The sequence below is a fragment of the Notolabrus celidotus genome, chromosome 14, assembly GCF_009762535.1.
Source record: "Notolabrus celidotus isolate fNotCel1 chromosome 14, fNotCel1.pri, whole genome shotgun sequence".
Lineage (NCBI taxonomy): Eukaryota > Metazoa > Chordata > Actinopteri > Labriformes > Labridae > Notolabrus > Notolabrus celidotus.
Genome location: NC_048285.1, coordinates 27183755 through 27209563, shown reverse-complemented (window position 1 = coordinate 27209563; position 25809 = coordinate 27183755). Strand labels below are relative to the sequence as shown.

The following is a 25809-nucleotide window of genomic DNA, read 5'->3' as shown; positions in this document are numbered from 1 at the left end:
TGTATTCCCCTGTCCCATGTTGTAAGCTGCTGTAACAAAAGAATTTCCCCCAATGGGGGACCAATAAAGTATATCTATCTATCTATCTATCTATCTATCTATCTATCTATCTATCTATCTATCTATCTATCTATCTATTTAACCAGATAAGACCCATTGAGATCAAGACCTCTTTTACAAGGGCAACCTGGCCAACAGGTCATCAGCACAAGTCAAAATTAAATAGCACAACTCAACAGCATGGAGCATATATACAGACAGTATGTAGAAACAATCGACAATTTATAAGTGCAACTACTTTGCAAATAAACTGCAATTTGTGATCACAAATGTAGCATTTTTAAAAAAACACAGGCACTGTTCTAGGGTCTGTCTTTCATTTAAGATGCAGCCAAAGGCGTCAAGTGAGATAAGATCTGGTCTCTGCACCTCGACTGACTAACAATGTAATTTCCATTCTGTGCTTCCAGGAGATGCTGGAGGCTCTGAAGGCGCTCTCTGTGTTCTTCACTGAGAACAGTCTGCGCACCAGGAGAAATCTTCGCGGAGACATCGAGAGACGAAGCCTGGGGATCAACGAGGAGTTTGCCCGAATATTTAAGGACGTAAAAGAGGTACAAAGGAAAAAGTTTTTCAAGAAAGTTTATTATCCTGAAGCAGCACCCAAGTGCAGGAATTAATTTAATTAAATGTCTAGCCCGGGTATAATGGAACAAACGTATATATCATTTCATGTCCCAAGGGATGCCATTGTGCAATTTGAAATTCAAGGAGTGTTATGAAGTTTTAAATAAATGGTAAATGGACTTATATAGTGCTTTTACACACCACTCGTCGCATTCACCAATTCATACCCATTCACTCACTGGTGGTATAGGCTGCTGTTTAGGACCATTAGTATTAGCTAATCTCATTCGTACACATTCACACAACGCTGAACAACAGTGGGAGCAGTTTCCAATTGATAGACAACCGACTCTACCCACTGAGCCACAGCCAATACAGTTGGTTGTGTTGGGTTTTGGAGACTATATGCAAAAACCCTTGTAAGAATAGACAGTGCTTTGGAGAACCTAGAAACCTGTTATTCAAGCAAAGCACATGCCAAATTAAATGCAAATAGTATTGCATCAGTGCTGTTGTAACTGTGACTTAACCCTGTGACTCAATCCTCTCCACAGGAGCTTGAAAGCGTACATGAAGATGTCCAAGACATGAGCACGTGTTGTGAAGAAATGACTAACAGATTAAAGGTACAGTTCTCTGTCTTTGCATCTCTTTCAGAATTTCCGTTGTTGTACATCTATTTCCCAAAACATAACCATTCATAACAACAGAAGAGGGAGGTTTAATTGTTAGCAATTGGTGTTATCCTGAGAACATAAAGTTTTCAAGCCATCTATTAAAACATGGTTACTCTTCTTCAACAGGCCGCAAAGGAACAAACTCAAGACCTCATAGTGAAAACAAACAAGCTGCAGGGAGAAAAGTGAGTAGATTCTGAAGGGGTACATGATTTGTTTTGTTTTGATTGTGTGTGTGTATGCTGTATTACCTGTGTTACTGTGCAGAGTTCAACTTTCACCCCATCATACACACGTTTATTTGAAATAGTATGGGGATCAAATCCTGTCACCTTTAGAAGTACAGACAACTATAATTACTCAAGTTTTACTTCATGGATTTAGATTTTCCTTTGCCTTTGTGGCTAAATGACTTAGATACAGAGTTACCAGAGTAGTAGAAGAGTATACTTAGGTGTATTGTAACCTCATAGACCAGAGTTATTACTACCATCTAGAGACATATAGTGAACAGATCATTCCAAGATTGTAGATTTAACTCTGCTTCTTATGTTAGAGTGGTTTAGCTTTTAGTTATTATTACATTATAATGTGAAAGCCCATTTTGTAAATCAAGTGGACACATTCTGCCTGAATCCCTGACTCTGCTGTCAAGCTTTCAACACTTTATGATTATGTGCTGAATTTTTCATGAAGATAGGAAGAAATCCAAAGACATTTAGTGCCAATCAAAACAGAAACTGACTCTTTATTATGGGATAGAGTTGCTGTTGTAATGGATTATGACAGACTTGATTTTATTTAATCATTGCAAGCATATACTGGGCATCCATTTGTAATAAAACAGTCACCAATATGATGAGGCTTCCAGTCTGGACTCATGGAGCTGAATAAAGAATGTCAAGGAGATGGTTTAGATAGGATGAAGACTTTGTTCTAAATTAACTGCAGAAAGTTCAAAGAAATCTCATATCGCCATTTCTACACTTATCTCTTCTGAGGCTAAAAGTCATTTCGGAAACTCATCACATACGTCCCTGATAGGCATCTTCATCAGTCCAAAGCCAGACGCCATCATTTCCCTCTCTTCAGTGTCTCATTTCAACCGAAAAAATACCTCTAATTCGGTTCAGGACGATTTCCAGACAAAAAACACTTCCATTAAAATACACAGCAGGTGCAGGGTGGTTACTTAGTGAGTCATACGCTTTAATCGCACAGGTTATTTAGAAATTGAGCTCTTACCTAATGTTCTCACTTTTTCTTCATCAGAGCAGCTTAATTCAAACCCGACAGTACATTTAAAATGATTCACTGGTCGTTTAAATGATTTGCACATATTAAAGTGTGACCTGCCAAGTTAGACAGGAGTACACTACTCGTGTGTGAAATGCAGCTCGCCTTCGGTGTCAGAAGTTGGAGAGATTTGATGCAGGGCAAGAAGAGCTGGCAAGCACATCTTATTTCTGATGAGGAGGGATAAATGATTCATGAGGCCAATGAATATTTCTCCTGCAGTTGACTATTTGCATAAGGAGGGCAGCGATCATCATAAATGGAGCCTCGTTTGTTTCAATCGTCATGTGTTGTGATGTTTGGTCTTCTGATAAACATCAAAGTATTTCCTGTTTACACTTTCGCACTCCCTGATCTCATTGAAGCAGACTATTACAACTGGAGAGCAACCCATCTGCGCGTTCACGTATATGAGTGTGTGCATTGAGATTAGCTGACAACACATATTAAGAGCCATCAAATATGCAGATCGAGTATATACAGCTCCCCATGACATCGGGAGGAGAGCCGTCAGTTGGTGTATCTTTACCCACATGCGTCTCTTTGAATACTGATGGATCTTTTTTGTTGAAAGCCTGCCAATAAAATAATTTAGGTGTCATAAATTTATGAATTTTGGCCTGCAGAGTGTTGATAGAGATGTGAAAATAAAACACCTGCTCCTCCTCGCCGGTCGCCGGGGATTGGGGCGGGGTTCATTTGCATTTGTGGCGGCTGTGTGACCCCAGTGCTCAGTGACCTTGTGATGTGACATACCGAGGCAGGGACAAACTTAATGTAGATTTCTGGCCAAAGACAGCACTCACTGCTGTGATGTGCTGCTGCAATTCCATGCTCTGCTGGCACAGCTACAGGACCTCCTTGATGACAAGGTGACAAAGGAGGGGAGGGAGCGAGATGGAAAATAAAGGAGATGAAGTTCTGAATGTGAGAGCAGTGGAAGACACCAGAAGTGAATATGTTCCAACAGCGAATTGATTTAAGTCACATCACTTGATGTGCAGGTCTTGTTGGAGGTAATGGTCGGAGGTTTTCCATGAGTGCCGCTCTGAGTGGCTCCCTGCTTTGCCGGTTTCTTTGCATAGTGGTACCACTGGGACCTGCTGTCTGTCTGCATGACATTTTCATTGGCAGAACCACAATGACCTCACAGGCAGATGGGATATTGACTGCACACTGGGCTTTGACCTTGTCTTTAGCGTTTTGGTCTCAGAAGAGTTGCCAGAAGAAGTGTGCATTCAAGCTGTCCTCCTTCAGCCACTCGGCCCACTGCTCCTGTCTTTTCAGGTCACAGAGTACTCTGCAATCTGGAGCCAGTGTCTTTTTTTATCTTTCCCTTGTTGACATGTATTATAGCAGTGCTACAGCTGCAGCATAACCCAACACTTTGTGCTTATATGGCAGCTCTGCTGAGAGAGTACAGTCTTTCTGTGTATTTACAGACGGAGCAGGCCCGTCCTGAACTGTTTGCTATCTTATCTGCCTCTGTCACTGTGTCATTTGCCGGCTCTAATGACACTGAAAGAAAGAGCAGATAGCTTCCAGCGTGTCGAAGCAAAGGTGGTGGACGGGGAGCCATTGAGCCTGTGTTTGTCTGCTGCCTTTCAGTCCTGCTGTTCTTTGTTTGGGGCCGGTCCTGTTCAAAGAGGCTGTCAGCACAGGCAGTAAATTAGTGTTGTGTGTTGTTCCGTAATGAAACGTAATGCCACCCACCTGCCCTGCCCTGTGTGATCTTTGCCTTAGTGTGACATGTTATCTGCTGAACAAGTTGAGACGTCTCACAGGCGGATGTTTCAATAGACCGTGTGACAGCACAGTGAGCTGAAGGAGTCTGACTGTTGGTTTTTAGGACTATTAAGTGTTATGAGAAAGATAAGGTGGTTAAATTTAGAGACCACGACCAGAGGTTACCTGCGTTGGGCTCAGGCAGCAATTCATTTCGTCCCACAGCACTTAATGAGTTAATCGCCTGGGGTTTTATCTGCAATATTGTCCCTGAAATAAAGCAAATTGCTTCACAGTGACTCCTGTTTAGGTCATTTAAGAGCACTGAAGCCCCCAAGAGAACAATCAGGAGCGCTCACCGTGTAAATGACAACCTGTGTAAAATGACACTTGAGCTTTATTAAGGCTCCGCTGGCTGTTAATGGGGGTCTGGCTGTGAGTATGCCTTTGTGTTGTCTGATGACCGGCTGTGACTGTGCTGCTCTGTGATCATTGGTGCGTGGCTAACCAACAGCTTGTGAATGCCAAATTTCCATGCAGGCTTTTGAAACGGCTCCTAATAGTTTTTAATGGACAATCGACTCGCACGGTTCTCAACTCCTGCATGGGAGAGAGCGCTCGCTCGTTTCGGTTTGATTAGCAGCGTGCTTTCAAAATAAGGAATGAAAAACCCTCTTACCCTTTTATTGACTTTTAGTGACTTTAATAACAGCTCTTAAGTTCAGTGAAGGTAATCTACATATTTAACTCTCAGTATAAATAAACTTTGTGCTGCAACAGCTCAGCTCTCTGACACACCTTAACAGGCGTGATTGATAATTTCACAGTTTCAGTTTGACAGAGCTGTTAATGACACTGTGCTCTGTTATATTGTTTGAAGGGTAACTGTACCCGCAGGTCCCAGCCCGACTCCTCCCACTGTATAATTAGGAAAAAATGCTATAAAGTGGGGAAGGAGGAGGTGTGGATTTGTGAAGGAGTGGGGAAGGAGGTGTGGATTTGTGAAGCATAAGGTGCCAAGTGACATTGATTATAAGGTGTTAACATTCTTTTGTTGTATGAATTTGATGGTGTATATTAATCTATACTGAGGGAGTGATTGTCAGCTTTAGCCTGGAAAGTTCAGAGCTGATTTAAAACAGTAAATCAGTTTTTTCTCCATTCATTTTGAGCTCATAATATATAACTTATGATGATAACATAATTTATTTTTTAAAGTGTCTTTGAGTATATTTGTAGGAGATAAAAGGAGGCTAGATGAGGTAGTACATTGATTGTCTCTGTGTGGTGTCGGTCGAGTCACACAGGCAGGAACTTTGTTCACTCAAGAGATTGCATCATCTGTGGGTAGGTCTGTATAGGTGTGTGTGTGTGTGTGTGTGGTTCTATCCTGAAGGACGCACACCAAAAGGCACAAGATGATTACTACTAATAAACTTCTGACTGTCTGAACGAAAATACACAACTAGCGATTGGCGATCGTCTCCCGCCTGCAGCGGCAGGTCTTAAGCACTGCAGGACACCACGCACCTAATTATTTGATTGACAGCTCTGTAACCAATTACATTTAAGAACAACTGAACACAAAATCAATGAATCACAGTTTGAAATCTGACGCCTATGCAGATTTGTACAATATCGAAAAGCGCTATATGAATATAATTGATTATTATTATTACTATTATTATTACTACTGTTATTGTTATTATTATTTTTTTAATTCAATTTACTTACTTATTTTATTTATTTTATTTATTTTATTTATGTAATTTATTTTATTTGTTTTATTATTAACAATAATTATAATAATAATAATAATAATAATAATAATAATAATAATTATTATTATTATTATTATTATTATCATAATTATTATTATTATTATTATTATTATTATTATTATTATTATTATTATTATTATAAAACACAGATTGCTATAATCCAGTAATTCCAGCAGTGTCCTGTCATGAGGTTCAGACCTGAAGTAGCTCAGATAAATCTGCAGTTCCTCTTTAAATGATTCTGTGCTCTTTTAGCCCTGCTGAAGAACTTATGCAAACACAAATGAAGAGAGGAATCTTAATTCACATTATGAAATGTTCTGTAATCCCATCATGCAATACGATGTAAACTGGATCTAATTTAACTTTGTCGTCATTGGCTTCTCTTCAACATCACGGAGTCATTTTCCTCTGAACCCCCGACCCAGCGCCTCCACACGCTCGTCTTTGCAGTGTGGCGTTGCCAATCCACTCCAGTATGTTGTCTCTCTGTGGTATTTGGTAATTGCAGTCTGGAGAAGAATGTGTCATGTCCTGACAGCGCTGTAGAAAACGATCCTGCTGCTCCGCTGTTCCCTCGCCATCCGTTGCTCTGCTGCAACAGCTCCCACAATCCCCCTCTCCTCGCCTTGTACAGGCGTGTGCAGCCTGTCTGTTGCTGTGATTTACATCCTGGAGGAACAGGTCTGTCACTCGTGGACTGAAAATGAGAGATTGGGGGCAGGTCGTACCTTTTCAGAGGTGAATTTGTTGGAAAGTTTGACACGTGAGAGAGGCTTTCTGTGCTGGTGCTGCAAAGTCTGTAAAGTTCAATGCTTAAATAGACGAACACAACAAAAAAATTAAGTGTGGAGATTTTATTTCCTGACTGGGAGTTGAGTTTATTAAGAAGAATATAAAAGAAATGTTTGGACTTTAATCTTTTGCCTCATAAATTCATGAATACAACATCATCAAATGTATTAATCTCATTGACGCATTGAATTCTTGAATAATGAAGCTTTTAAAGCCTTTATGAATGTGAGGACATCAAAGTTAGTGCACCCATTTTCATTAAAGTAAGGACGTGTGCCTTTTGTCCATTTATGTTTACACATGTTTGTTTCAGTCCATCCACTTTAGTAAAAATAATAACCTTTAAAGATAGAAGTTCTGTGTTTTCACTGCAGCTTCTCACAATGGAACAGACGATGGTGAGACTTTTGGATCATCTCGCTGCATAAATTTACATAATACTGATAATATTCCTTTCTTAAGACGGCTACAGCTGCCAGAGTTTTTTGATGTGTTTAGTGATTGCAAGCATGTTTAATGTAAATAGATTCTTAATTTATACCAAACTCAGTATAAGTAATGAGAACGTTGTCATAGCTTGTTATTTGGTACATATCAGTGTAATTGTGCTGGGATATCAGGAGGCTCACGTGCTTCTTCTTTTAATTAGTTATCTCCCTCAAGAACAATGTGCTTTCTCTCACTAATCTCCCCTCTGTCAGATTTCGCTCCCTTTTAATTTGAGTGTGTTTTTTCACACATGTGCAATGCAGGCAGTCACAGGTATCTATCCATAAACACAAAGTAATTATCCTTTGTTGCATCACCCAAACTCTGAGTCTAGGACTCTGTGACAGACTGACAGCCTGTATGGGATTGTGAAAGCATGATATTCAAAAGGCTCTTTGTGAGAAGAGGAAGGACTGCTGCTGGGCTCCTGCGAGATGAAACATTGTTCACAAACCTACCTGTGAGTTGAATTAAACGGTGAGCTTGCACCAAGCTGTTGTGGTTTGTGTGTTTCAACCATAGACTGTATGAATAATGGACGTAGTTGTACCCATCTGTTCCTGAGCGCTGTTTGGAAGCCAATATTGGAAATGCTGAACTCATCCAAAGAGTGTGAGGTAAAGAGCCGGGGTTTGAGCCTCCTCGCCAACAGCTATGTGTTCCTGCCTGTCAATCAAGTCAGTCATGTTCTTATGGTTAAAAACTTGTAATCTTAATATCTTCTGAACGGTTGCGTTAAGAAAAAATTCAACCCCCCTAAGAGTGTGTGCCGAACCCGGCTGTAAACATGTTTATTTCTGCTGCAAAGATCATCTTTTTTTAAGTGGTGTGTATGTGGTTTCCGCTGTTTCTGCATCCAGCCTCAAGGGGATCCTCGATGAACTGCAGTTTATAACACTTCCGCTTGGGCTTCATTTTGAGACCAGAGGTTGCCACTTGGTATCTATCCATAAACACAGAGTAGTTATCCTTTGTTGCATCACCCAAACTCTGAGTACTGGACTCTGTGACAGACTGACAGCCTGTTTGGAATGGTGAAAGCATGATTTTCAAAGGGCTCTTTGTGAGAAGAGGAAGGACTGCTGCTGGGCTCCTGTGAGATGAAACATTGTTCACAAACCCACCTGTGAGTTGAATTAAACGGCGAGCTTGCACCAAGCTGTTTGTGGTTTGTGTGCTGCAACAAAAATCTGGATGCACAGGACACCTAAAGGGGGAAAAAAAACGCCTCAAGCTCCTTCGTGTGTGAGCCAGAGAAATACAAAGTCATACATCCCTCTTACAGATTTACAACCGTTTACTTTCAGCTGGCTGAGCACTGCTAACAGCCGTGTGAGACAACGGTCAGATAAATGCTGGGTCTGTGTCCTTCACACAAACAAGCAGGTGATTTACTGACCACGCCTCGCCTTCTCACACAGACGGGGAGAATATAGACGAGGTGGTTTGGATGGAAACATGTGACAGAAAGAGGACTCGCTCTTGTTCTGCTATCCCGTAACAGAGTTCCCTGTTTGACCGAGGGGGTTGCCATGGTCACTATTGTGTGGAGACACTAATAGGGAGACTGATAGTGATCAGTCTGCTGTTATTGATAGAGACAAAAAGCTGGCCTGTATCCGGCCCTGCATTCTTCTCCTGTTATATATTTCCTCCCTGCTGCACATGATATCTTCACTCTGTGTCACACCCTGCTGTCTCTCTCTCAGTTTACTCTGAGCAGAGTTGTTAGTGTGTGTGTGGAGTGAGACTGCCATCTGCTGTAACATGGCATACATTACAGCTTGTTGACAACAGCAGCATTTTATTTTTTTTAAAGGCTATAAACATTTTTTCCACGCTGCTGACAGGTCTTTTTATCTTACGCCAAAGAAACACAAGTGGCGTGACAGAAAACAGAGATAAAACTGAAGAATTAAAGACAAAAGGGAGAATCTGCAAAGATTAAAAAACACTCACGAGGGCCTTGAAGAGAGACAAAACAAAGACCCAGCTGAGCGCAAAGACAAAACAGTAGAAGCAAAATACTTTTTCACAAGTTAGTTTTACTGGAAAAGAAGGATTCACAACTTCAATAACAGCTTTAAAATGTTTTAATTAAAAGATTTTACTCTCATGAAAGTTTCAAAAACTGCTTTGCTGAAGATCAAAAATTCAAAATGAAGCAATAATCAGACACTATATTAAGAAAAACATTTAAATAAAAAAAACAAGGGCGCTGGTGGCCTAACGGTCAAAGCGCCTCACATACAGAGGCTATAGTCCTCGTCGCAGAGGTTGCCGGTTCGACTCCCAACTGCCAACATGTACTGCATTTCTTCCCCCCCTCTCTGCTCCCCACATTTCCATGTCTCTCTTCAGTTGTCCCATCATAAAAGCAGAAAAAGCGCCCCCCAAAATGTATAGGGAAAAACAGGGTTTTTCAACCATCACGGGGATGGTTGTCACACACTATGGGGTTGGTTGTCACACACTATGGGGTTGGTTGTCACACACTATGGTGTTGGTTGTCACAATGGTATTTCAATGGGAAAAATCTTTCAAAAAGGCAAGAAGGCAGAACTAAATTTGAAAGTTGAATTGCACTGACAAGTGATAGGCCTACATAACTTAATGCATTTTAACATAAAATGAGCAAGGAACATGAACAGGAAACTCATCTTTAAGCCAGCCTATATAACAACATACAGAACCAAACAAATAGGCCGAACAATAATGACCTTCTCAACTAGGCTACATGCAGTCACTGTCTGAGTTACAGTGATGTCAAATGTAGGGTCTGCACACTCCAACTAACTTCACCATGCATGATTTTGCCAACATAGGGGTTGGTTGTTACATGTGACAACCAACTAGCATCAAGGCTAACAACCATCTAACAAGTAGTTAGCTAGCTAATAAAACTATAGCTTTCCCCTCACACTTTGTAAGGGTAACACTTGTTTTGTTATAAACCCATCGTTTAAAAGCCTAGAAGAAAAATACTGAGGAGCTGAATATTTACAATTTGACATGAAAAACGCAAAAAGTCCTCTCACCTCAAGTTCAGCTGTCTTACTCCAGAGAAGACTATGTAGGTGAGCTCTGATCCTAATTCTGGAAATGTCCATACCCCAATTTGAGAGACAGCTTCTCTGGTGGCGAGATATAACGAGTGTGCCAACCAACCCATGTGACAACCAACCCCGTTCTCCCCTATATATATATATATAACTTTTTAAAAAAAGAGCTTTAATACAAAAAACAAGCAGTGCATTAAAATACAGATCAATTTAAATATCTTATTGTTTCCTCTAAAGTGAAATCTTAATTGTTCTTTCTCTTCCCCTCAGTCATCGTCTGGAGGTGAGAGCTCAAGTCGCTCAGGCTTTCCTTGCCAAGTTCCAGCTGTCTGCTGAGGAGATGGCCACACTGCGAGGGGCTCGAGATGCAGCCATGACTGAGGTAATCTCTGTTATAATGTCTGCTAATGAATTAAATCACGTCAAAAATCCTCTCTTCTGTATATCCACGAGATGCGCAGATACAATATCAGGTAGAAATTAGTGTCCTGATGATCTGTAGCTTTATTATCACTTCAGCTCTTCTGCTCGAGAGGCTCCATTATCTGTGTTCCCTCGTTGAAGGGTTATCCATCTTCTCACTCTGCCAACATGCTGCCATGATATCTGATGAGCTGTTAGATGTGGTTGAGATATTTAAAAGTCCATTAAATTCAATTTTCATGGGTTTGAGGGGATTTCTGCTTTCACTGCAATCTGCCCATTTTAAGCTGAACACCAATGACTATCCATTATACTGATAACAAATCTGATTGGAGGAAAAAAAAAAGCATTGCACTTATTGATGTGCACATATGTAATTAATATATGAATGGGAAATAACCTTGCACAGAAAACTCACTCCTGCATGTTTTTATATTGCATGATCAGTAACAAATGCTTTCATTGGCTACAACAGAAACCATCGTCCATAAAGATGTAAAAACCTCTGGAAATCTGCAAACCATATTCCTTCTTATATATTCATTTATGCATTGTTCATTTCCAGGACTTCTTCAAAGCTCTCGGTCGAGTGAAGCACATCCACGAGGATGTGAAAATCCTTCTGCGAACCAACCAGCAAACTGCGGGGTATGGTGCTCGTCTCCCTCTGTGGTTTAACTCTCTGCTCTCCTCCTGCAGTCAGAATAAAACAACGGGGGCTGCCTTTTGACAGGATTCTATTTATGTTGTTAAATTCATGCCATCTATTTGTAACATGAATGGTGGAATAGACAAGTGGAAAGAAAAGTCACCCGGGTGTGGTATTTATGTCACTGGGAGGGATATGACACTATGCTGCGGGTTATGGGTATTGAACGTGTGGTCTTGGCTTGCATGCTTGTTCCAGGTTGGAGATCATGGAGCAGATGGCCGTGTTACAGGAGACATCATATGAGCAGCTTTACCGCTGGGCTCAGAGTGAGTACAGTACACGCAGTTGATACCATGAGCACACTGAGGGAGAGAACCTTGACCTTTATTGTACATGGCCTCCACACTAAACTTAAACCATAGACTGTATAAATAATGGACGTGGTATCCATGACGTCACCCATCTGTTTCTGAAGAGCTGTTTTGAAGCCAATCGTGGGCGGGAGCCATATAAGACATGCTGAACTCAACCAAGCGGGAACCTCCGGTCTAAAAATATGAGTCCAATGCAGAAGTGTTAAAAACTGCAGTTCTTGGAGGGTCCGCTTGAGGCTGGCCCCGGAAGTAAGGGAGAACGGGGTTGGTTGTCACACTTTTTACTGTTTTGATGATTGCTCATCATCAAAACATCTTTCAATAGTCATTCCTACATTAAATTGAAGCTTAAGGATGGCTTGAAATGTGTATCCCTCTCATTTTCCAACTCATTGTAACAAAGAGGCAATTAACTATCAAAGACACTCTGACACATTGTGACAACCAACCCCATCACGGGGATGGTTGTCACACACTATGGGGTTGGTTGTCACACACTATGGGGTTGGTTGTCACATACTATGGGGTTGGTTGTCACAATGGTATTTTAATGGGAAAAATCTTTTAAAAAAGGCAAGAAGGCAGAACTAAATTTGAAAGTTTAATTACACTGACAAGTGATAGACCTACATGACTTAATGCATTTTAACATAAAATGAGCAAGGAACATGAACAGGAAACACATCTTTCGTCCAGCCTATATAACAACATAAAGAACAAAACAAATAGGCCGAACAATAATGGCCAACTCAACTAGGCTACATGCAGTCACTGTCTGAGTCACAGTGATGGCAAATGTAGGGTCTGCGCACTCCAACTCATTTCACCATGCATGATTTTACCAACATAGGGGTTGGTTGTTACATGTGACAACCAACCCCAAAGAGAATGTGACGACCAACCCCAACTGGATTTTTTTGCTAGCACCAAGGCTAACAACCATCTAACAAGTAGTTAGCTAGCTAATAAAAATCTAAACTATAGCTTCCCCCTCACACTTTGTAAGGGTAACACTTGTTTTGTTATAAACCCATCGTTTAAAAGCTTAGAAGAAAAATACTGAGGAGCTGAATATTGAACGAGTGTGCCAACCAACCCGTGTGACAACCAACCCCGTTCTCCCCTACCGGAAACCACATACCCACCAATTCAGAAAAGCCGATCTTTACAACAGAAATAAACATGTTTACAGCCTGGTACAAAAAACAAGTGTAGTCTGGATAGCTCGTTTCTCGATCGGCACACACTGTACGGGGGATGAATTTTTTCATAACACTGCAATTTCAACGATATTAAGATTGCGAGTCTTCCAATGAGAGGCACAGCTGACTTGATTGACAGGCGGGAACACTGTAGCTGTTGGCGAGGAGGCTCAAAGCCCGCCTCTTTACGTCACAATCGCTTGACAGCAGTATTTAAAACCTCCGCATTGACGTCAATTCTCGCAGCCGGAGGTTGCAGCTTGACTTAAACATGTTCGTTGTGTTGCTTATTCAGATCATTAAGAAAGTGCATGTTGCAAACATTAGCTAAATCAGATGTTTCTGTGTGTCTTATTTAATTGGGAAAGAATCGAGCTCTTGGAATTTTTTTCCCTTTTTTATTTTTATTTTTAATTTTTTTTTCTACAACTGAATTTAAAACTGCTCCTTCAACTCCGATCAGTGTTGTGTATTGGCTACATTAGGGGACACATGTGACTCATAATCTTTGACTGAGTTTTGCCAAAAAGTGCTAGAAACCCAATTTTCCCTCAGATGCTTTCTGTCATAAAAATGGAAATGAAACCAATGAGATCATATAAACCTTATTAGTGTAATTACACAACACAGACAGATTAAACGTCTATTCAATCATGAGTTCGTCTACAGATACTAATTTGCTGTGGCTAAGATATTCTTACAGGCTGAGTTTGGTACTGGTAAAATGTAAGACCTGTTTGCCTTTACAACAGAAGTAACGGTCTCTTTGTTGAATGCACTTGTCATTTTCTAATGTAGGAAGACCACAGTTCACATTTTAACGCCCATATTTCAGCACATTGCTTGAAGAGAACATTAAGTTGTTTTAACCACAATTTAGGAGGTCTGACTGAAGTGCACTGTGTTGAGCCATTTTCCCCAAACTCTGGAAGTTTGTTTACGGCCTGTTTTTATGGTTTTTATAGTCCAAAGCAAAAGTAAACTGACTTGTTGCCTTGGGGAAATGCGATTGAAAAATGTTCTTGCTTTTGGGGTAATCATAAACCAAAGGAGCATAGCACAGTTTCTGGAGAGATCGTAATTCCTCTTTTTAGTTTGTTCCATGACTTTGCCCTGCTCCTTTTAAAAATACAAGATACAATTATTTTCCTAATGTTCCTTCTGTCTTCATAGATGAGTGCCGAGGACTGACCCAAGAGACCTGTGATGTCAGCCCTGTTTTGACTCAAGCCATGGAAGCCCTGCAGGACCGGCCTGTCCTTTACAAGTAACATAAAACTGCTTTATGCACATCCCTTTATATTCCCTCTGCTCTGTGTTAATGTAAGGGTTAATCTATCTTTTAGTAGCTTTAACAGTAGGTAGACCTTTGTAGTGCAGGATGATTCTGAAGCAGTCTTTGTGCTCATCTTTGCCAAAATGGAGCAGACGCTGCACCTCACTGACATGAACCATCAGAGCCTCTAAATTCAAAGTTAAGTGGCACTTTGGGCTCTCCACTCCTGCAGCCTACAGAGAAAGAAGCCGGCAGAAGAAAGTGCAGATCTGAAAATATGTTAGTCTTAACGGACTTCATCTGTAAATATGGATGGGTAATGTTAAAAACGTATAAACAATGAGCTGAATGGAGATGGAAACTTCTTATTGTTTTGGAGTGGATTAATGACAGATGTAATACAAATTGCACAGTGCAAACGTGATGTATTGCTTCTCGAAACAAGCTCGCCCAAAGGCAGCTACACTACCAGTCAAAAGTTTGGACACACCTTCACATTCAATGGGTTTCATTTATTTGAATTATTTTCAACATTGTAATTTAATACTGAAGACATCTAAACTATGAAATAATATGGGTTTGCCATAACATGGACTATCCATTGTGTTCTAACCCTACCTCTGAACAACACAACTGATGGTCTCAAACACATTAAGAAGGCAAGTCATTCTACAAATTAACCCTTCACAAGGCTCATGTTAATTAGAAACCATTCCAGGAGACCACTTCATGAAGCAGACTGAGAGAATACCAAGAGTGTGCAAAGCTGTCATGAAGGAAAAAGGGGGCTACTTTACAGAATCTAAAATATTAAACATTCTGGTTTGTTTAACACTTTTTTGTGAATTGAATAATTCCATATATGTTATTTCATAGTTTTGATGCATTTAGTATTAATCTACGGTGTTTCAAATAATTATAATAAATACAAACCCTTGAATGAGAAGGTGTTTCCAAACTTTTGACTGGTAGTGTACTTCAGCTCTGTGCTTAATGGTACAGTCTGTATGTACGCAGGTACATACAGACAGCTCGAACTGATCTAACCCCAGATTGTTATCATAATAGGAACTTCAAAGTAATATTAACAGACTGAATTCACTGATATATTAATCCTGGATCATGTAATTGTTGTCTTGATTGCAGGAAAGTTTCAGCATGACAACACTTAAATGTAAATAGAGCCACACAGTTATCAGCAGCTCTCAGCAGACAGTAATAATGTCACTCTGACTGACTGTTAGCACCGGTGTAAGTGAATTAGGTGTTATTTGCAAAGATTATTTGCACTAAAAAGAGCCTGTTTTGCTCCTAACAAATGCAGGATGGCTCCTTTAAATGTATGCAAACAACACACAGAAAGCTGTTTACTCTGCTGTGCAGTTTGTGGAGCATTTAACCCTTTAACCCGTGTGCTTTGTGAAATAGATGATGTCTTTTTGGTGCATTTCCACAGGTTTAGCGGGCGCAAAACCCATGCAATTATTTAGTGAATCAGGCCTTCTGTGTATTATTGCACTGTCAGGTCTGAAAATCTTTAAGTGGTTGAGAATTGCCTTATTATCATTATCAGACTGCTGATGTCTTCACTAAGGACTGACTGAGAAATGACATAAAGGATGAAGAAACTGATTTAAAACGGATTTTTTTTAATCATTAAATGTCCATATTTGCTCAAATGATATTAACACTTCAGCAGGATATAATATAAGCCTCTACAGAACAAAGGATTGCTCCAGGCGGACAGTTTTTCTGAAGCTAACTGGGGATTTAATTTTGTCCATGAAGACAAAATAAAGCTAACGAAAGTTTCACACGTTTCCAAAAAATGTGTTTTCATCGTCCATCTATCTTTCTGTATCCTGTATCTCTGCTCCGTATCCTCTGCTGCACCTGCCTTGGTACCCACAAAGAGTCCAAGGCCACACACTGGCTGGGGATGTTGAGGCTGAGAGAGTGGAGAGCAGCGTTCCTGGAATCTTAATTCAGAATTATCTTGTGTTTAGTCTGTCACAGAGGCCGCCACCGCCAAGTAATCAAAACAACCTCGGAGTCTTTCCTTTTGGAAAAGCTGCATGCATTGTTGATGTGTGTCAGTGACTGACCTCTGACAAACAGTCTGCACAAAAACACTGAAGCTGCCAACCTTTCACATGAAGTCAGGGCGTTGAATGTTGCCTCTCTCTCCCTCTCTCTCTCTCTCTCCTGTTTGTCAGGTACACACTGGATGAGTTTGGCACTGCACGCAGGTGTGCTGTGGTGCGAGGCTTCATCGACGCCCTCACTCGCGGTGGCCCAGGAGGAACGCCCCGCCCCATAGAGATGCATTCACATGACCCTATGAGGTAAACAACCAATTATATATCTATGAGCTAAACCTTACCACTGTTACTGTGAGGAAAACATCAATAAACTTCAGTTCTGAAGGATATTTTGCTTCCTGATCTCTCACCACAACTACAGTGATATAAATGTTTTCATCACTTCATAGTGGATAACTCAGAATTTCCCTATCCTAATCTCAATACAGAGTGCAGCTCCAAACTAATCATGGAGACTTTTGTGGCGTTGAATGGTAGAGAAAACATGTACTGTGATCGTAAATGTTATTCCTTAACAATAAATCTATTTGAATGACTTCTAAACTCGTTTCCTGAATAGCTTCTTCAATGTTAAACCCAATTCAAAGGGGTGTTAAATGTCCATTTTTGTTAAGTATTGTCTGAGTGTGTTTCCTGTGTAGCACATCCTCTCTTCCTCCTGTGCCCAGGAGCTAAATGGGAGATTTTCTCAGAATACCTGATATGTGTGGAACACCGAATCACCTCCACTTTATAGGAGGCATCAGCAGTTCTGAGAACATCAAGTTCTTTCTCACCTCCCTGTGTCCTCTCACTCATTCACAGGCTCACACACACACACACACACACACACACACACACACACACACACACACACACACACACACACACACACACACACACACACACACACACACACATACAGGCATACACACAACAATTCAGGTTTAACCTCGCTGTTTTCCACTGTTATGTAACAGCAGAAGCTGTGTGTGTGTTTGTGTGTGAGGTGGGTGAAACACGATGACCCATGCCTGGATGAAGCTGTGGCCACAGTGTGGTGAGATTAGCCCTGGGTTCGGCCCCTCTGTGACCTGCTGATTAACACAGACCGTTTTGTCGCTCTCTCAGGTATGTTGGGGACATGTTGGCCTGGCTGCACCAAGCCACCGCCTCGGAGAAAGAACATCTGGATGCTCTGCTCAAACAAGTCACTCTGCAAGGTCTGCGAGCCACATTAAACAAGCTCCATCATCTCTGATTCATATTAAACCCTCCTCTCTTATCTTTACCTCAATGGAAAACTTTTGCTTAAATGTAATTAGCAGGTTGTCCAATGAGATTAGAGGCTTTGAGTTTTTGGCAACAGAAAGTGTTTGACCAAATCGAGTTTAGTGAGATCAGCCCATCCTGTTCTTATTTTTCCTTTTAACTTATTGGCTCTCATATCAGAAGGGGAAACTATCAGCTCTGAGTCTTTGTCTAATTTTTCATATGCTGGGTTATGAAATAGTGACTAATTAATGTCAGCATTTCCCTCCTTTCACCATTTTGGGAAGTTATTTTGATTTATGATTTGATTTCAGTCATGCAACAGCTGACCTGGAAAAAAATAGAGCCCTGCTTTTTCATGCAGGAGTGAGGGTGATTATTTTTTGTACCCCTTGAATTGGATGATGGGATTACAATTACCAGCCTGAACAAAGTGAACTGCATTCATAACTGAAGGACCAAGCATGACTCTATGAAGGCCTTTGAGTAATACATGGAGGAGTTAAGTTATACTTCTGCACATAAACTATATTCTGGTGTGTGTCTCCCTCTTTGGTTTAGGTGTGGAGGAGAACATGCAGGACGTAGTCGGACACATCACTGAGGGAGTCTGCAGGCCGTTGAAAGTGAGCAGAAGCATAATTAACAAAGTCAAGTCAAGTCAAACTTTATTTATATGCACATTTTAAAACAATCGCAGTTGGCCAAAGTGCTGTACAAGCTTCAAAACACAGTCAATAAAAACAAAAAGTAATTAAAAAAGAATAGATATTAAAAAATACAATAGATAACACAAGAAAAAGCCACAATAAAGACAAGCAAAATAAAATATTGGATGTCTCACTCTGTGTATTAAAAGCCAATGCAAAGAGGTGCGTTTTAAAGCTGGGGTTGGTAGTCTCGGAAAACTAGCAGGAATTTGAATGTAGCATTTCCTCAGGACTCTGTCTAACCCCGCCCTTCCTCCCTCAGAGCTCCTCCAAAACGACGCCCCCCCCCCCCCCCCCCCCCCCGCTCACATGCACGAGCGCCGCTGACTTGCAACCATATGATGGTGACTGATTCAAAACCGGTCCTCACCAAAACATTATCATAGTGAAAGTTAAAAACACAAACAAACATGGCTGCTGTTAGTACTCACAACTGTCATTCTAGCATTATCCAGTTGTACCAGTGACACGATATCAGGAGAAAAGTTATAACACATAAAACTGTAACAGCTCTACTGTTTGTTAAACGTGTTCAGTGTAGATGCTCTTAATTCCTACAGTGTTGACGGTTAGTGAAGGCATCAGGAGAGGTGTAGTGTGTGAGTGGAAGAGAGGAGAGACAAGAGAAGTTCTTCATTCATTCAAACATTGATTGTTGTTTTGTTGGTTGGCGTGATCACGGCCGACAGTGACCGGTTATTAAAACTCAACATGTTCACGAATCGGCTCGTCATCCCTACAGCGTCCGGACGGACGCTACAATACATATACATTTCTGTAGGACTTAGTAAATGTCATTCATTCTTCTGCTTGTCAGAGCCCCGTGGTCAGAGCTTTTTAGACTCTGATCCGGACTACAGTCCTGAGCAAAGCACCTCATCGGGTCAGAGGGGACAGGCCCGAGGTCGAGCGAGAGGGGCAGTCAGTAGAGTCAGGGGAAGCAGAGGCAGGGGACGGGGACTTGGAGGAGTGCACGCCGGGGAAATGTACGCGCAGGAGGCGGGCAGAACAGCAGGACGGGATTTGAATGGTTTAAAATTTTGGCACCTAAAAAACTGTGATTGGTTGGTGTTTTCCCAGGTTTACTCAGGCTGTAGATAGCAGCTTTTCTTCGCTCTTTTTTAAGAACACATTATGTATTGATTGCCATCAGGACATAAAGATCATTATAACCAGTATAACAAAAAGTGTATCTAAATCTTATTACCAACCCCAGCTTTCAATAAAGATTTAAAACTCTCAATGGTCTGAGCATGTCTTATATTAGTAGGCAGACTGTTCCACTGTGTGGGAGCAGCCACTGCGACAGCTCTGTCACCTCTGGTTTTGAGCCTCGATCTTGGGACATCGAAAACCGCCTGGTGTGTTGACCTGAGTGCTCTGGCTGGAGCATGCAGGTGCAAACACTCACTCAGGTATGGGGGTGCCAACTCATGTAAACTTTTAAAAACCAACATCAATATTTTGAACAGGATCCTGAAACTGACAGGAAGCCAGTGAAGGGAAGCCAGTACAGGCGTGATGTGATCAACTGGAAGAAGCTTGTCTTCACAACAGAGCGGATCTATTTGTTAAATCTAAAAGTTCTGTCAAAGATGACACCAAGGTTCCTGACAGAAGAGACAGGGAGACACCAAATTACTGAAAACACTGCCTATGCCATTCAGTAGATCAGGTTTACCAAAAACAATAATTTTCAGTTTTCTTTTCATTTACAGTCAAAAAGTTTAACTCCATCCATGATTTCACATCTCTGAGACAGCTCAACAAAGCTTTCATGGAGTAATTTGTTTTTAAAGACAGATAAATTAAACAAATCCTCATGATAAACACTGAGCTGCTCTGCTGGATGGGTACACTGTCCTGTCATATCCAATTGATGTACTCACTGTGTGTGTCTCTCAGGTTCGGATAGAACAGGTCATCGTGGCTGAGCCTGGTGCCGTCCTGCTTTACAAGCTCTCCAACCTGCTCAAGTTTTACCACCACACCATCAGGTATTCTATCTCAGTCAAGATTTGTCATAGTTATGAATAAAACATCATGCAAGGATGAAATTATTTGTAATTGATATTCAAATAAGCGGATAATAATATTTCATAACTTGCTTTGGTTCTATGTTGCTCTTTTGTTGTACCCTGCTCAAGTTTACTAACCTGACTGTTGGATCTTTTTCTAGTTCTATCATTGGAACCAGTGTTGCCTCGCTGCTCATCACTATGGAAGAAATGCACATCCTCAGCAAAAAGATGTTCTTCAACAGCCTGAGCCTTCATGCAAGCAGACTTATGGATAAGGTACGCTTTAAGTTGTGTGATTGGTTTTTTTTTTTATCTTTATGATTTTGTCTTTTGGGCTTGTGAGAAAGTGACTAATAGGAAATCATTACATCACCTTAGAGGAAGAGGAGAAGAAACAAGAAACAATCATGATTTTAAAATAGAGAGCGTCTGCAATGTTCTTTCACCAAATGGCTTAAATGATAGTGCAGAAGTTCAGTTTTGTGGAGACATATTGTGTATTTAAGCTCTGTGTCTAGACCCTCAAAGACAACAAGGCTATTTCTGAATCACTTGTGCTTGTAAACAGTTTGGGCCTGCTGGCTGCAGCATCCAGAAGGCGCTAGCTGCCAAAAAGCACCAGACTTGTTACCGTTTAGTTTAATTGGCATCCAAATATACCTCAGCACGAGCAGGAGCTCTTTCACATGACACGCTAGCTGTGCCCTGATCAATAGCAGTTACAAGAATTATCCCTATTGCCCAGAGTTAATCACATTGGAGGCCCTCAGGGTTTTGGTGTCAATTCCAGCTAATGCCAGGAACACAGCCTTCTCATAATTTGCTCTATTAGGTGAACAAAGGTGGCCAGCCTCACTTCTGTGTTGTCTATACAGAGGCCAATGAAATCCCACTCTCTTCATTAAAACACCTCTTCTGACTCTGATCAAGCTGAGGCTCAGAGAAGCAGCAGGACCCTGTTATACATGCAGTGTACCATGCTGCTCATTAGGGATGTTAAACGCTTTCACGAGGTCATGAGGACAGCTTGCCACAGTGGCAGGAGTCCACACTAAACTTAACTCTGCAAGAATTACTTAGCTTTTTTGTGCTATCTACTAAACTGTCTTTCATCCGGTGCTGTTTATGTGGGCAGGTGGAGCTGCCACCTGCAGACCTGGGACCCACAGCGTCTCTCACTCAGACCCTCTCCCTCCTCAGGGAGGTGCTGGCCTCACACGACTCGTCAGTCGTTCCCCTGGATGCCCGCCAGGCTGACTTTGCTCAGGTACATTAACATGTCAGAATAGAAAGTGTGAGATGACACGATCCACATATATTTACCTCTCACTGTCTAAGTTAGATCTGTAAGGTAAGATCTTTATCATAGTTTATAACACATATTTTATATTCTGACAACACATGTTGCTGTCTCTCAGGTGCTCTCCTGCATCTTAGATCCCCTCCTGCAGCTGTGCACTGTGTCAGCCAGCAACCTGGGAACTGCTGACATGGCGACATACATGGTCAACTCTCTGTATGTCATGAAGACTACGCTGGCTCTCTTTGAGTTCACTGACAAGAGGCTGGAGATGCTCGAGTTCCAGGTCTGCTCTTATTTCAAAGCTATCAACAGAGTATTGAACCAAATAGTTTGTTGTCTTGAAGTGTTTACTTTATTTAAAAACAATAAATCAATGATTGATAAGACACCACACCTTTAAGGTGTTTGCATTAGGCTGACTAAATTGGGAACTACTCATGTGATTCATCCTCAGTGCTCAGCTGACACCCTTCATCCTGTGTGTACGCTGGTATATTGTTCATTAAAAAAAGGTCATTATTCTGTTCCTCCCATTATAACCCATAGAGTAAAAATCTTTTATTAAAAAGATTTAATCTACTGTCTCACTGAAGGCTGTGCGTCATGTATTGTTGTTCATGCTGAAACGCATTACCTACCCCTCTATTTTTAGCACTTCTTTTGAAATTGAGCAGCACAAGAGCTCCTGTGGAAGTTTCATTATCAATGGCATAGTGGTTCTCCATTAACCACAAGTACCGCTGCTTTATAATGCAAGCCTGGACTGGATTCTAAACCTCTCTCTACAACATTTTCCAGATCGAGGCTCATCTTGACACGCTGATTAACGAGCAGGCATCCTACGTTCTGACCAGAGCCGGGCTCAGTTATATCTACAGCTGTGTGCAGCAGCACGGTACCGAACAGGTGAAGCACTTTATTCCACATGGACATGCACTGACTCATGGAGTTATAAATCTGTGGATTTTCTCTAAAACATCTCTCCTGTTAGACTCCCTAATGGCCCCTCTTTGACAGTTTATAGGCCCTAGCTGTACTGTTTACTGTGCAATTCCTGTTTAGGCTCTACAAAGCTATTGCTATGGTTACCACATGACCACTGTTGTTCTCGTGGCATAATAGCCTTTCAATCAGATTTTCAGATAAAAAAGGACAGAGAGAAACAGATGTCATTATGTTCATTAAAGCATGTTGGCTTCTCCTGAAGTGTCCTGTGAAGATGAGACAGCTGATGCTTCAGAGTTTTTCTCATGCTATGCTCCTCACTCTGCCAATGGGCTGACCGAGACCCATAGTTGTGGTCGAGCATGTGAGTCCTAAATCCTCGGGTCATGTAAGGATACACCACACCCTTCTTCTTTTTCTGTTGCTGCTGCAGCCCCACACAAAGCTCAATTAAGAACTTTCATTTTTCTGCAGGCTGATCCTCTACTCGGGTGGCCTGTGTGGCTTTTCCTTACATGTTCTTATGTTTGAAATGATAAAGTCTAGTTGTCTTCACTCAGAAACATCCCATATATCTACATCTGACAACAATCCCCAATATCATCTAAGAATTTCACGCAAGCTTTGAATGCGTTTGACATTTTATCCCTGCCATTGTTTGTAATAGCTCACAAAAATAAGTCAAAACATCAGAAATGATTAAATCCCTGGTTAGTTGGTAGCTGCCGAGTTTGTAGCCTCATGGGTTGTTAATGCACCCATATCTCCATAAAATCCCTCGAGGTACTGCACTCTAACTCTGACCCTTGATCTCCCTTGTTAATGTTGCTTTTAATGTTGGCCATTTAGGCATTTAAGCCTGACTTAATGTTGCCATTCAGGATAATCAGTGTCAGCTAATTGCCCGAAAGGTACCTGCTGTTGTGCTCACAGAGTTGGTCCTGTGTTTACCCTGCTAGATTTTTACCTTGTTAACAAAGAGATCTAGGGAGGGGATTTCTGCTGTTGACAAATCATGATGTCTCCGTGTAGTGTAGTCAAATAAATCTCTACAGATCTGTGAATTAGGGCAACCATACACAGTAACAGAACTAAGCAGATGAAGAAGGGAGATCATTTGAAATGTTTTTATAACTCCTTTCCAATCAAAAAGAGAGAAAGTATTGTTTTTATAAGCTGAGGAGTCTAGAGGTAATGTCATGTAGTCATCATGTTGTTTCACATTCTATGAAACAACCATTCCCACAGCACCTGCAGACCTGAATATTTAAAGCAGGGGTTCCCAAAGTGTGGGTCGGGACCCCCTGGAGGGTTGCGAGACACAAATGGGGGGTCGTGAGACTTCTTCCAGAATGTTTTTGGTTTTTTTAAGTTATTTTAAAATAGTACATTTTACCCATTATAGTAAAAAATAGTAGCTAAACTTGAAATAAAAACCTTGAAAATCGAAAATGTGATGAGTTTTCTGCCTTTCATTGTTGCCAGATGACTCCTACGTTTAGAGTTAGTGAAGAGTTAATTATGTAAAGCATCAGTAGCTGTAGGTTAATTCATAAAGGCACAGGAAACACAGCCACATGCTCATATAGGTAGGCTAATTTTCTGGAGACCAGCTAAATGAAGCCACATTAAATCACTTTAAGGAACAGTGGGGGTCGCAAGTCTTTGGCACCTATATTTTGGGGGTTGCGGGCTGAAAAGTTTGGGAACTCCTGATTAAAAGGACCTCAGCCACCTAAACTCTTAAGATTCAACTTTGTTTCAGTTCAAACACTCTGACCTTGGAATGCATTTAGAGCTGATGTTCTTTTTTCTCTCTCAGGGTCCTCTCTCGCTCCTCCCCAGCATGGACAGCTCTTCTATTAAAGCAGCAATGGTGAGTGACACTTTGTGAATCAATGAGGAGCCTTTTCATTCATCACCTCACGTCAACTCTCTTGTGTAACCAGGTCCAGTTTGATCGGTACCTGTCGTCTCCTGACACTCTTGTGATGCCACAGCTCAACTTTCTTCTCAGTGCAGCCATCAAGTGAGTCCCTGTCCTTGCTGATTATAGTCATTCTGTTCAGAAAAGGAATCACATGAAAGCATTATTCAGGCTTCAAGTTAAATGTTTACCACATTGCATGGTGTTTTAACCGGCTTGAGTGCATATTCAGAGTGATAAAAATAGAACAGGGCAGTGAGCTAATAATGTTCAACATTCATTAGTTTCCCAGATGTAATGCGATCATTACTGCATTGCAAACAAACCACTCGAGTAAATGCACAGCCAGTTTGGATGCTAAATTGCCAAAGCCACCGACCATGGAGAGAGCAGCAGAAGCAGCAGCAGCAGCAATGCCTGTATTTGTCTTCAGATCAGAGAATGGACAAGCTTTTAGCTCAATACAGCTGCTCCATTGGAGGAGTTTTTCTATGAGTCACATTTACTGGGAAGTGCAGCAGGCTTGAGGAGCACTCTGTACCTCAGGTTAATGTTCTCTAATAATGGACATGGGAGAACTGATGGGCAGGACGCCATTAATTAGCTTCTGGTCCATTTCTCACTCACACTCATTCCCTGAAATCATTCCTCTTCTTTGTCTTTCTTTCTCTCTCGCTTTCTCTTGAGTCTGCTCTCCCTGGCTCGCCTAAATACACAAAACATCCAGCAGCACTCTGAAAACACCCCTGGAGCCCACAAATAATAGGAATGTACTTTTAGACTCTGGTCATATCACATTTTCTCTGTGTGCACTTCCTCCACAGTGAGGTGTTGTACGCCGCACAGAGCTTTTTTTGTTCTCTGTGGACCAATTAAGAATATAGATCTCAAGAGCCTGAGTGGGATACAACACAGGTGCTCTCTTCGGGCTCCACAGTATCACTGTGGCTTCTTTTAGTCTTAGTCCTTTTCAAAATAACACTCTAACTATATTGTGGACATGACAACACGCAGGGATGTTTTTTTGTGAAACAGGTAAATAAAAATGACCTGCTAATTTAAAAGAAACAGAACGAGGGATTAGGGATTAGCACATCGCTTATCTATGCGGCTTTCCCTCTAGTGTTGTGGAGCCCACTCCCAGTTGACATTAGCTCTGAAGCTAGGTGCA

The 25809-nt window shown here is 41.3% G+C and overlaps 1 protein-coding gene across 4 annotated transcripts in view; it reads left to right on the top strand.

Annotated features, from left to right (window-relative positions):
- Window positions 1-25809, top strand: part of cog6 (component of oligomeric golgi complex 6) — a 32726-nt gene that overhangs the window by 844 nt on the left and 6073 nt on the right. For all 4 annotated transcript variants that reach the window (XM_034701446.1, XM_034701448.1, XM_034701445.1 and 1 more), the window contains exons 2-18: window positions 471-614; window positions 1182-1253; window positions 1431-1489; window positions 10723-10834; window positions 11441-11523; window positions 11783-11853; window positions 14277-14370; window positions 16596-16724; window positions 17592-17683; window positions 18294-18358; window positions 20348-20439; window positions 20622-20739; window positions 21599-21730; window positions 21882-22049; window positions 22565-22672; window positions 24534-24587; window positions 24661-24740. In XM_034701446.1, coding sequence (XP_034557337.1) covers window positions 471-614; window positions 1182-1253; window positions 1431-1489; window positions 10723-10834; window positions 11441-11523; window positions 11783-11853; window positions 14277-14370; window positions 16596-16724; window positions 17592-17683; window positions 18294-18358; window positions 20348-20439; window positions 20622-20739; window positions 21599-21730; window positions 21882-22049; window positions 22565-22672; window positions 24534-24587; window positions 24661-24740 — 1673 coding nt within the window. The remainder of the gene's footprint in view (window positions 1-470; window positions 615-1181; window positions 1254-1430; window positions 1490-10722; window positions 10835-11440; window positions 11524-11782; window positions 11854-14276; window positions 14371-16595; window positions 16725-17591; window positions 17684-18293; window positions 18359-20347; window positions 20440-20621; window positions 20740-21598; window positions 21731-21881; window positions 22050-22564; window positions 22673-24533; window positions 24588-24660; window positions 24741-25809) is intronic.